This window comes from Heptranchias perlo, chromosome 29 (genome assembly GCF_035084215.1).
Source record: "Heptranchias perlo isolate sHepPer1 chromosome 29, sHepPer1.hap1, whole genome shotgun sequence".
Classification (NCBI taxonomy): Eukaryota; Metazoa; Chordata; class Chondrichthyes; order Hexanchiformes; family Hexanchidae; genus Heptranchias; species Heptranchias perlo.
The window spans coordinates 23,776,094-23,789,555 of record NC_090353.1 but is presented as its reverse complement, the minus strand read 5'-3'; the positions used below and the strand labels follow the sequence as shown (position 1 = coordinate 23,789,555).

Sequence of the window (13,462 nt, the reverse complement as noted above, 5' to 3'; positions counted from 1 at the left end):
GCCCCGACTATTTCCTGATTCATACTTCTTCCAGCAGAGTTGCAACTATTAGGAGGTCTATATACTACGGCCACTAGTGTTTTTTTCCCCTTATTATTCGTTATCTCTACCCAAACTGTTTAATTGTCCTGATCTTTTGTCCCAATATCATTTCTCTGTATTACAGTGATTCCTTCCTTTATTAACATAGCCACCCCATTTCCCCTTCCTTCCTGCCTGTCCTTCCTGATTGTTAAATACCCTGGCATATTTAATTCCCAGTCGTTGTCACCCTGCAGCCATGTTTCTGTAATGGCCACAAGATCATACCCATACGTAGTTATTTGTGCTGTTAACTCATCCATTTTGTTACGAATGCTACATGCATTCAGATAAAGAACTTTCAAATATGTTTTGTGACACTTAGTTCCTGCTTTTTCCTTTTTTAACACTTTACCTTTTACTCCATACCTTCTGTCCCTTCCTGACACGCTTTCCTCTGTCTCCCTGCTCAGGTTCCCAACACCCTGCCACAGCTTTGATGCTGGGTTAATCGCCTTGTGCCTTCTAGTATAATAGATATTGGTTGACAGCCTATTCTCAGAAATGGAGGTGGAGTAGTCGAGGAAGGGAAGGGAAGAGTCAGAGGTGGACCATGTGAAGGCGAGGGAAGGGTGGAAATTGGAAACAAAGTTCATGAAATTTTCCAGTTCTGAGTGAGAGCAGGAAACGGCACCAATACAGTCATCGATGTACCGGAAAAAGAGGTGAGGGATGGGACCTGAGTAGCCACTGGAACAATGAATGTTCCACGAATCCCACAAAAAGGCAGGCATAGCTAGGACCCACACGGGTTCCCATAGCGACACCTTTTATTTGGAGGAAGTGAGTGGAGTCAAAGGAGAAGTTGTTCAACGTAAGAACAAGTTCAGCCAGGCGGAGGAGGGTGGAGGTGGTGGATGGGAATGGTTGGGCCTCCGTTCGAGGAAGAAGCAGAAGGCCTGCAGGCTGTCATGGTGGGAGATGGAGGTGTAGAGGGACTGGACGTCCATGGTGAAAAGAGATGGTTAGGGCCGGGGAACTGGAAACTGTTAAAGTGGCGGAGAGCGTCAGAAGAGTCGCGGATGTAGGTTGGAAGAGACTGGGCAAGGGAAGAAAAAAGAGTCGAAATAGGAAGAAATAAGTTCCGTGGGGCAAGAATAGCTGAAACGATGAGTCTCCCGGGGCAGTCCTGATCTTGGGAAGGAGGTAGAAGCGAGCTGTGCGGGGTTGGGGGACTGTGAGGTTGGGGGCCAAGGGAGGGAAGATCTCCAGAGGAGATGAGGTCAGTGACGGACTGGGAAACTATGGCTTGATGCTCGGCGGTGGGATCATAGTCCGGGGGAGGTAGGAGGAGGTGTCGGAGAGTTGGCGCTCCGCAAGGTACAGGTCTGTTTGCCACACAACAGTGCCGCCCTTATCAGCAGGTTTAATGACAATGTCAGGGTTGGGCCTGAGAGAACAGATGCTGCAACACCATCATTCATTCACATTAGGCACAGAATGTTTAAGAAAATGCAATCATGGAAGTTTTCAATTTTTAATGCAAATCATTCTGATGCCAGGAAAATATATTCAATGATACAGAAAATACATTTTAGGTCTGATTGAGCAGAAAATTTTAAAAATCGCTAAAAAAAAAATCATAAAATACCAGAGGATAGAGTTTCTGCTTGGTTCTGTCGGTAATATCAGCGCATTCCGGGCGAAATCGGCTGAACCGGCACAAAAGATTGGAGAATTTTAAATGTGAGTTACGCGCAAAACCACTTACATACGTGTTTCCCGCGATCTTTTATGCTGGTTTAAGATTCAATTCGTATGGATCAGGCCCCACCCACAAAACTGACCACACCCCTAGGTCGAAATGGCGAGATTTCCCTGGTTCGGGAAGGCCATTCAAATTGCGCCCATTTTTTTAGGCGCACAGGCACCAGTTTTAAAATGTTTTCACATCAAAAAATATTTAATTTACTAAGAAACAGACCTGTGTACACCAATGAAATTATTAAACAGTTCAGTATAGTTTTTTAAAGTCATTTTCAGTGATTTTAAATCAGGTTACTCACAGGTGGAGGACTGGACACTCTTATTAAAAATGCTTATTTTTGGTGTTAAACCCATTTTCAGCTGCATTAATAAAACTGCACCAGGTTAAATACATCAAGGAATACTTTTTAATGGAAAGAAAAAAAAAGAAACAATTACGTTCTATTATGCTGCCCGATTGCTCTGGTTCATTGAAGATTTGACGTTTGTGATTATGCAAATAAATGTTATTGGAAACTTGAACTTTAAACTAACCAGCTCAATTTCGAGCGCATTTTGGGCGCAGTTTCCCGAATGTGCCCAAAGTGGAAAGTCTACCCCTAGAAATAAGACTTTGGGTCCTGTTGCACCTAAAATTTTAGGCATAAATTTACAGCCTATTGAGAATTGGTGTAAATTGAAAATTTGCGTGAGCTGCACTTTAGTATTTACAACGTTAATGAGCTGCAGAGGGTTCCGGTGGAGTTTTCACAGAATCGGCATAAATGATCCCTTATAAAAGTGATTGGGTGAAGGGTGTTCATGCAGTTTAAGTTATGACAAGCCCACGTCCCACTGTTTGTCAGTCAGGGTTTGAACCATTTCATGAAGAGCACAGCTAACAGCTGCTGAGTTGCTTAATTTGTCACATCATCGAAAAGGGATTCTTTGCTGTCACTCAACAGTAACTTTAAGATATCTAGTACCTATTTAATTGAGGTTGTGACTAGTGTATTACCATGAGTAATGATTTCCATGTGGTCAATTTTGACTTTTGGGTAACTGACCGGCAGAGCTCGCTGGTCGGCTCCAGTTCTGGCAGCAGAGAGGTGTCCACGATTTTTAGGCCGTGGCCTCATTTAAATTTGATAGATGAGCTGTGGGGTGCCAAACAGGCATCTCGATGCAGCTCGCCCGATTGAAGCCTCAAGATCAAGCCAGCAAGGTATATTGCAGCGGGGAGTGGGGGTGTTGGGACTTGCGATCGCAGAGTGTGGAGGGTCCCGGGGCTGCAGCAGACCAGATTATTTTCGTGGGCCCTCCTCTGTGGCCCACAAAAATATTTTGACACTTTCCTTGGCCGGGCCTCTTCGGTTCCAGGGCCCATGGGAAGTGAGGTGGTGAAGGGGCAATAATTAAAAACAGAAAATGCTGGAAAAGCTCAGCAAGTGAAGCAGCATCTGTGGCGAAAGAAAGAGCTAACATTTCAGATCGAAAACCTTTCATCAGAACTGGCGACAGGTCCTCGACCTGAAACATTAACTCTGTTTCTTTCTCCACAGATGCTGCCTGACTTGCTGAGCTTTTCCAGCATTTTGTTTTTAATTCAGATTTCCAGCAGTATTTCGCTTTTGGTGAAAGGGCAGTGTTGCATCTGCATGGGAAGGTGCCGGGGGCAGGGGAGCAGGTGTTGGGGATGATGGAAGAGTGGACCAGGGTGTCGCAGAGCTAACGGTCCCTTTGGAAATGCCGAAAGGGAAGATGTGTTTGGTGGTGGCAGAAACATTGCAAATTTAAACTGAATAAAATCAGGTAGGTTTGAGGAGGATCCTTTTGCCATGTGATGGTGTTGCAGTAAAAGTGCTGGCAGAGGGGCACAACACCTACACTGATGAGGAAGAGCATCTGAAAGCTAATTGAGAAGTGACTGTATTATTTATTTGTAAATAGCCACTTGTAAAGATGACAGCTCCCCACCTGCTGCTTTAAGTAGCTAATGGCCATTTTGTGACGCTAATACAGGACCAGCGTGTTGGGTCAGGGAGCTGCGAGTACACCTGGGGCTTAAGGATGCCGCTCGGCCCCTCTTCCCCCTCCTTCCCCCTCCCCCTTTGAATTGAATTTCCAATAAACTGGAAACACTAATTACAAGGCCGCAGCTCTCGATAACATTTGACTTCCGGTTGGCGAGACGGCGTCATTCAAAATTTAACCTTGACCGCCCTCAACACTTGAAACGATCTGAAAATTTTAAAGAAAAACCGCCGCGGTTTACGGAACTTTTACTCCTTTTTAAAAAAAAACAGAATTAGAAGCTTTAACGATACTTCCCACAATCCTCCGCGGGCCGGGCGTGCCTCCCACGCTGTGTGTGGGGGTGGGGGGAAGGTTTCGCTTATATTTCGTTTAAAAATCCATCCATCGATCGCAGCAACATTTCTCACCACACAAAAAACATCGATTGTCGCCTCGATTTGAATGAATAATAAAAAAAAGGTCAAACAAGACAATGAAGGGGGGGGGGGGTGCCGCGAGCGCGATCTCCCGTGAGGCGGCGCGGCCGCTGCCTATAAATACCCCCGCCCCGCCGGCTGTTGCGTCACAGTCGAGCCGTTTATTTTTTGCGCCGGACGCTGCGGGTTGAGGCGGCGGCTCCCTTCAGACTCAAGTGTGCCGGCTAAAAAAAAAACCGAGCCTTTCACCTGGTGTCCCGTGGAGGAACCTAAGGCCGGATGGTCAAGATCTCCCTCCAGCGCATTTTGAATAGTCACTGTTTTGCTAGAGAGAAAGAAGGAAACAAAATGCCATCCATGACGTGTAGTAGTAATACTAGTACCGAAAGGTAGGGGGTTCTTCATTAAAAAAAATATATTAAAAAAAACCCGCGGCAGGTCCTTTTTTTTTCTTCTCTTCTTTTAAACCCCCAAGTCCAGGGCAAATGGCTAAAGATTTCGTACACTTTCTGATTACCACAAGCCAAATATTTGGCTACAATTGAGTCACGGTTTTATTTTTCGGTCGACGAATTTTTTTTGAAACAGTGAAACCGAAGTCGATACTTTAATCGGTCTCCTGCGGTGGTTTTATTGCTCCATTTGGCCGTGAAATGGAGTGTTGGTTTAAAGTCCCCCCCCCCCCCCAGTAAAGGTTACTGTGATTAGTCATTTTATAAATTACCGACGAAACCAAGGGCGCGTTCATAAAATGGCGACGGCTCTGGTTAACTAGAAAACGCGACCGAGAATTTTTTTTTTCGGGACTGGACGGAAAAAAAAAATGAAGAGGTTGGGAAATCCCCGGAGGCTGTGTCTCTGTCTGTCGAGGTGACGTGGTGCGTCTGATGGCTGAAGACTGGGAACGCAGCAGGAGCTGTGCATCTGGCCGCCCGCCCCATGCTTTCTAACCACTGACGGGGGGCGGAGTGGCGACCCAGGTTGCAACTCCCACATCGGTATAACCGCACGTTCAGTGGCTTCATTGATCTGAATGAGATTGTCACAATTTTTCAGATTTTTTTAAAATGTCCTTTTCGTGTATTTATGTTCTGCTTGGACTTTTTTTTTATTGGGTTTCCTCTTTTTTGCTGGGGGGGGGAAGAAAGTTGAAGGGTAGAAAGCTTTTGATACCAAGACCAAGTGCTACATCTATAGCATAGGCTATTTAGCCTGACCTAGGGGGGACATATGGTGAGTAATTTTAACTTGGGCAGTACTGAATTGGCTGCCCATTATACACTTGTCTGATATTCATTTTTATTGATTTTATAATGGAACAGAAATTTGGATATGGTATGTAATGGGGCTTAAACTTGAATTTGCCTGCTTGCCCCCACCCCATACACAACAGTGAGACAATGCAATACCTGTGATTACTCGACTTAAGGAAGAAAAGTGGAAGGTTGTGGTTAAACCTAGCATTATTTTGTCACTAGGTATAGAGATGAGTTCCGACTGGAATTGATATTGGACGTGGCCACTTTGGCTAACGGGATCCCTGATGAAGTTCCAGTTTTCTATATATTTGAATCCAGATGGTGAAAAGTAATGTTTAACGTACCTTTTTTTCTAGTTCCAGGCTGTCCTCCAATTACTGTCGTAACCCTGGTCCGGGGCCTCTGTGGTGTTCCTGATGTCCCTCACCCACCCTTGAAGATCCCAGGTGGGCGAGGGAATGGTCAAAGGGATCACAATCTTGCAGCTAACTTACTGTATTCAGTAAGTATCAAACTTTCAGGTTGATGTAAAATTTGAAACAACTTGTTTGAAAAATTATTTGCAAAAGTAAAGGCATTGAAATTAAGAGACTAGCTGCATGGATAGGTGAGTGGGCAGAAAGGTGGCAGATATAGTTCAAAGCAGAGAAGAATAGAAAAGTATACTGTAAGATTCTTGAGAGGAAGGACTGATACAAGGGTTCAGATGTCTGAGCAGAAAATGCTATTTTAAAAAAAAGTGCAAATGGGAATCTGGGTTTTATATATGGGGCCTTGAATGCAAAAGCAAGGAAATGATTTTGAAGTTTTAGCATATTGGTTAGGCAACAGTTGGGGTGAGGTTACTAATTAAGATCTCTCAAATTGTGGCTTTTTTGCAAATGGAAGGCTGGTGGATCTAGAGGATTTGAAAATTATGGAAGATTTTGACAAATGACATTGCTTCTGCTAGTTGGAAAATCAGTAACTAGGAGGCATAAATTCAGCATTACCACTGGAAGGATGAAAGTGGTTAGGAAACTTTCAGAGGCCATTGAATGCCTTGCCACAGATGTTTTTTGAGGTAGAGTATATAATAGTTGAAAGGGAAATGGATAAGTAGTTATATAAAAGGAAAGAGCTGGGAATTAGGATTGGAGTAGGGAGCTAGCATGTGGCATAGGTCAATTGTAATTTCTGTGAAAGGATATAAATTTGGGAGTAGGTGGATCATTACAATCAACATGACAGTTGGGTTCCTGGATTGCAGGCTGATTAGATGACAACTGCAGCAGTGCTTTTGTAAAAGCTGCTTTTGCACATTTGACCTGCATAGAAATTTAATAGGCTGGATTGCCTAGAAACACTCCAAACTACATTATGTAATAATTGATGTACCCCTTCCTCCAGAATAATCGGCTGAGTGTAACAGAAGATTTGAGTGCAAACAGCAGGACTAAAATTCTCCACTTCCAGTCCAAGCTTACTGATGCAAGAATTGTTCACTGGAGAGCAGTACTGAACAACAACAATCTGTATATTGAGCTCCCAGGTGGGGCCTTGCCTGAGGGAAGCAAAGAAAGGTATGTGGTGGAGCATGTGATTAGTACATCAGATCATTTATGCATAAAGGTTCACTGATTTTATTTTTGCAGGTTCAAATTTTTAAAGTTAAACATTGGGTGGGGAAGAAAGAAGCTCTTAATGGCGACTTGTATTCTAACCTCTTTCCATAATAATGTGACTTTAATAATGGTGCGGTGATACCTTACAGCTGAATTGATTGATGCATTAAGTTGGCTTGTATGTATTAGCTTGGTCATCATAGCACAACAGACATTTTATGTCTGTTGACTAAAAATGCTAGGTTCACCTACTTAAAGCCTTGACTATACAAGACCAGTGGATACTTTTCAAGTCAGTTTGTAATGTCATTAGCACTGTTTGCTGTTAGCCAGTTTGTGCTTTATTGTTGAATAAATCCAGTATTGAACCCTAACATTCTAATCACTTCTTTTTCAGTTTTACCATCCTGCTTGAATTTGCAGAAGAACATCTTCAAGCAGAACATGTTTTCATTTGCTTCCACAAGAACAGGGATGATCGAGGTGAGTGGTGAATACAATGGTACTATTGTATATGTAGCACTGATAACATCTGTGGCCCTCAACACTTTTTTATGACTCCCATTTCAACTGACAATGTCTTGTAAGCAGTCACTTGAATGGCCAGTCAGTCTGATTTGAGAGAAAATTATTCTAGTATTATGGGATTTCTGTCTCAATCAGGAATAGTGTGAATAAGTTGCAGCTTTTACTATGGTAATGGTGGCAGTACAGATGTATCTAAACAAACTATAGTCCTTTAGTAGGAGTGGTGAACAAAATGTTCTCTTTATCCAAATGTTTCAATGGCATAACTGCATCCTGGTTGAGAACTCATGACTGGCTGAAATTCCAGTCTTTTATGATGCTGTAAAATCAAATGCATACCCAGGGGCTTGGTGACCTTTCTGGATTGTATGAGTCCTAAAATTGATTTGGAAGTTTAAACTTGGTTTTAGTTTGTAATCTTAAAACTGCTGCTTGGACTAGGGGAAAGCTTCATTCCAGCTGCTAAACTTTAGAAGAATTGAATGCTGCATGATCCACATGCTATTTGCTTATGAAGTGCACAGAGGTTCAAAGGGACAATCAGCTAGATATAATGGCTTACCATAGCAAGTGCAATGTGGGATGGCCTTCTGTGTCTTGAGCATTCTTCTCCATAGTCAACTCTGGATGTGACCTGAGGTATACTTTGTGTTGCTACCAAGTGGAAAGTGCTTTGTGGCAATGCAAGTGTTCCTTAAAGCATATCCTGCAGTAGTTTGCCAAATGTTCCAGTGCTTGCCAAGTTTAAAATTGAAACTAGTGGCTTCTTCTGTGGCAATGCTCACTCTAGTAGAGTGTAGAAATAGGATATCTATGCTTAATGTTTGACATGCAGTGGAATGTGATTGCTTGAATGGATAGTGTTCTGTGGTCTAACCGGTTGAAGAAATTCTGCAGTGCTAAATTTCAAGGCATTTGAATGTTCCAGTGCACAGATTTTGGAAAGTGTGCTGATTAGAATTTGACTTGAGTATCCTATTTGAATTTAATTTCAATTAGGTAATGTGAATTCCATGCTTGTCTGCTTTGAAGCTATTTTAAATATAATAAGAAAACCTCTTCTACTACCCACCCCCCCCCCAAAAAAAAGTCAAATGGTGAACTATCATTGTCTGAATGGCAAGCCTTCATTGGATGCAACAATCAACAATAAGATTGGGTCAGTTATGGCAGTATCGTTTGTCTAAGTTCAGCAACCAGCAAATGTGACTTGCATTTTAGTTGTCAAGTACCCATTGTCTTAAGGTGTAGGTTGATCAGGCAAGTTACAGACCCATCGGTTAGATTTCTTACTTGTACAGTCAGACCAGCACTCAAAGCAAATGGAATGTTACACTGTTAAGTTGAGGATGTTCTGAAACTGTACAGTGGTCTGATCTGATTGCACCTTAAGTGTTGTGCCTGGTTTTAGTCACCCAAGATGAGGCATACCGTCAAACCTCAAGTTGGTGCAGCAGAGCCACAAGGCTGATGCAAAAGATGGAATCCTCAGGATTAAAACTTTGGCCCTTTGACCTTCAAAGGGAGTGACTGAGCTGGGATGTTGGATATATAGTCTTGGAGAAAATAATTTGGGGAGCAAGGTAAATCATAACAACAGGGTGGTGATCAACAGATTTAGGGCCAACACAATTTTTTAATGCAAGTTTCCGAACAGACTTGCTACCTTTCCCTAAATTGCACTTGAATGAATAGCTTGAGTGGATTTGAAACATGAGATTGTCTGTTTGCTCTCTTCACAAAGGGAATAGGCCCCACAGCTATGACTGCATAAAGACCTGTGGAATATGTTATGCTCAGCTAACTCAGTTCAACAGTTTTTGCCTTATTTAAATATTTACATTTTTCTGACTATTAACTAGTAAACTGTAAATGCTTCATTCAACTGGCTTGTAAAATAGATGACTAGTTTCTGATACTTTTTAATTTTCTGCAACTTATTAAAACTTTGCATTGGCAGCATTTGCTGTTGAGTCCTTCATGTATTGCAACAATCAGCCAAAGACATTCTCTTTCCCCCCCCCCCCCCCCCCCCCCCCGGGAAAAAAAAGCAAAAGTTTTAAAGGAGAAATTACCACTTGTATAATGTTTTTACACTTTAATTTCAGCTTCACTGCTTCGCACATTTTGCTTTCTTGGCTTTGAGATTGTGAGACCTGGACATCCCCTCGTCCCAAAAAGACCAGACGCTTTCTTCATGGTGTGTACATTTGAAAGAGACTCATCTGATGAAGAATAAACGTGTGCTTTTATCTTGCGCTTTGATGTTTTTGGTTTTTTGTTTTGTTCGTCTCCTCTGTGAAGGTATATTGGTGAAATTCTGTCTTATCTGGCATTACAGCCTTGGGAGAATCTTCAGGTTCAGTGGTGGTTGGTTGGATAATTTCACTTGTACTGTATCTCAAAATATTTGCATGTTATGATTATAGCAAATAAATTGCTCGCCATGAAATTAACTGCATACACTCTTTTTTTCAGTTTTGAAGTTGACATGTTGCATTAATCTTAAATAAAATTTATTTTTACTGTTGAAGTGCTTATCTTGGACTGAATACAAATGTGCTGCCCATCCACCATTATTACCTCAGGCCACAAGAGAGGGAATTGAAACTGAAGTAATAGTCGAGCAATTTAAAGTGGGGATCTTTACTCATGGGGTACTACAGAAGAACATTATCTGTTTGATGGTTAATTTTTAAGGACTTTAAATATATAGATGTCTTCACCACACCAGCTGACCATGCAACTTTTTCTACCAACTTTTCTTAAGTCAATCTGCCCAGGAGAGTTTGATTTCCCTCTTCCTTGCTGGTTTGTATATCTCAGCTATGTTTTGAGATTTTCCTGCTGATCTGGCCATCCTATGCTTAGCCTTGTGTCACAAGGTGCCTATGTTTTTATCTGGACCCTTGTAGGTATTGCAGAACTGTAATTGCAAAGCAATGATCCATGCTAATTTTGGTTAGAAAATGAAAGGAATATGATTCATTAAGGGCTCCCAGTTATACACATAATTATGGGCTGTTTGAACTTTGGGTCTGCAAATTTGTCCATGGTAAGTTTTCAGATGTTTGGGCTGTGGTTAGTTGAACTTCTTAATGTATGGTGTTCACTGCTTTAATTCTGTTTCAAAAACTACAGATTCTCTCTTCTGAAATCCATCCTGTTTTGCCTGCATTGGCAGTGTTCCAGCTTACTAAATGAGGTTCACTCCCAGACTAGGTCTTGTGCTGATAGACTTATTTATACACATTGCTCCTGAAACCATTGATCTGTTTAGACTGGCAGTTTAATAGTTTTCACTTGGAACATTTGAATGGCTATTTATAGACATAAATGGTTTTATTGAAACTTCAGTTGGTATGTTTGTGAATTAAATTGATTCCAGGGTGATGTGTGCTATTTCTGTATTTAGTACTGCTGGAAATCCAGCTTCCTTGATTGGGTATTGTACTGGCTGCCTATATTGCACTTTCTGCACAGCTTCATGGTACTACACTTACAAATTATACTTTTGGTTGCATGAATATATAACCACTTGCATTTATATAGTGCCTTTAACAGTAAAATGTCAAAGCACTTCATAGGAGTGATATCAGATGCAATTGAGGACCTTCTGGCTCATTCCAGACTTCAAATTGACTCCTGGATTCTACCCAACCTGCTGCAATGGCTGTGAAGAGGGGAGGCAGGTATCATACTAGTGAAACTGTTATAGGCTGTGCAAAACCATAAACACAATTGCCTGATTATGAAACCCAAAATGCTATTGATTTGTTTTAACACCTTATCTACCTACCTGTCCATATTTAAGGGATTATGTATTTTAACACCCTGATCTCTTGTGTCTCACCCTTCAGTGTTGTTCCAGAGTTTATACTTAATGGCAGGCGGGGGGGTGTTTCTGCTAGTTTTGTACCCAGAATCCAGCACAATCTGGGTGGAATTGGCCAAACCAGCCCAAAAGATCAGGCAATTTAAAACTTAGGTGAGTTGTGCCCAAATCCACGTGTTTGAATCTTGAACCAGTGTACAAGATCTATTTGCCCACAAAACAGGCCATGCTCCCAGTTGAGATTGCACTGGTTCGGGGAGGCTCTTCAAATAGCACTCATTTTCTTAGGTGCATAGGCACGTTTTCAAAGTTTTTCATATCAAAATATTTAATTTACTAAGTAACTGACTAGTGTATGCCAATGAAACTATTAAAAGGTTCAGTGATTTTAAAATCAGGTTGCTCAGAAGTGGAGGACTGGACATCCTTATTAAAATGCTTATTTTTGGTGATATGGTTTTATAAATCCATTTTCAGCTGTATTAATAAAACTGCACCAGGTTACCACTCTTAAATGTCAATGAATACTTATTAATGAAAAGAAACAAGTATCACTGTCTGATTGCTTTGATTCATTTTAAGATTTTACATTTGATTATGTAAATGAATTTTAGCAGAAACTTGAAGCATAATCTAACCAGTGCAATTTCAAGTGCATTTTGGCCACATTTCCTGATTGTGCCCAAAGCAGACACTGTACCCCCCATTGTTTTATCTCACCATTACCTTGCACTTAATGTGTCTGCTAACTTCTTCCTGAAGTCTTTTACAGACTTCTTTACTGACTGCTAACCCTCAATTTTGTCATCAGGAAATCTTGATAATTGTACTCTGTCCAAGTGCAAATCATGTGTTTGTGCATATATAATAAAGAGGAAACAAAGGTGAATCCAACATGACTCCTAGTATATACCAGTTCCAATTTGAGTAACCCTATTAGCCATAATTCTTGTTTCCTGTCCATCAACCAACCATATCCTAATACCATCTGTTTGAATTTTTGCAGGAGGCTCCTATGCACCATAATATCTGAAAAACCATAGTTACTTTGCTCCTTATAACTTTTTGATGTGACTCATTGACAAATATTAGCTAATCACAACTTGGTTTTGAGATTCCATATTTAAGGATTTAAAAATTGTGGCCAGAGTCGCTGGTCTCCTAACAGCTAGGTATATTCCAACAGGGCTTAGTGCTATCTATTGAGATTTCTTTCAGAACTAAGCTTTCTACACTAACGATTGATCCGCATCCTTTTCCAATACACCTATATTCTCACTTCCAAAACTAAAATCTGGCAAAATATTTAATCTCGACCATACCTTTATCCTCCACAGCAAGATTCCCTCCTTCATTCGAGTGGTTCTACTAGCCCCCCACAAATTTTGTTCAAGTTTTAATATGCTTATAGAAGCCCTTGCTATATTCTCAGCTAGTCTGTTTTTAATATTCCTTTTAGGTGAACATTGTCAGTAACAGTATATAGCTGAACAGTGTGCGCACACAGCTCCAGCCTGAACAGTTATACCTGAGGAAGGAGGAAGCCTCCGAAAGCTTGTGAATTTAAAATAAAATTGCTGGACTATAACTTGGTGTTGTAAAATTGTTTACAATTGTCAACCCCAGTCCATCACCTCTCCATATCACAGTTAAATAAAGGGCTGCAGTTTTGAAGTATAGCAGCACAGCAGGTACTGAAAGTGAGCTATAGCATAGAACCTAATGGAGGCATTTGCTAGCTTGTACCTAGAATAATAGATATTTGGGAGTGAGTTACAGGGTAGAATCTAAATGGGAGGTTGGTTTATGCATTAAAAATAGCAGATACTTGAGTGAAAAGCTAAATAAAGGATTTTGAACAAATCTATATCTAGAATAATGGTTACCCAGGAATTATAGGCTGGCATTTGATTTGAAGGGTTTGGATGGTTCATGTACCTAGATTAATACCTGGAAGTGAGTTACAGGCTGGAGTATGCTGTCTTGTGATAGTGTTTTGAGAAACACTGACATGAA

The 13,462-nt window shown here is 41.2% G+C and overlaps 1 protein-coding gene across 1 annotated transcript; it reads left to right on the top strand.

Moving 5' to 3' along the window:
• Nucleotides 1–4,357: 4,357 nt before the first annotated feature.
• Nucleotides 4,358–10,063, top strand: oaz1a (ornithine decarboxylase antizyme 1a). The gene is given in 6 exon segments (XM_067968290.1): nt 4,358–4,609; nt 5,836–5,893; nt 5,895–5,981; nt 6,869–7,041; nt 7,481–7,566; nt 9,720–10,063. Coding segments are annotated over 6 exon segments (645 nt in total). The 5' UTR covers nt 4,358–4,499; the 3' UTR covers nt 9,851–10,063.
• Nucleotides 10,064–13,462: the final 3,399 nt, after the last annotated feature.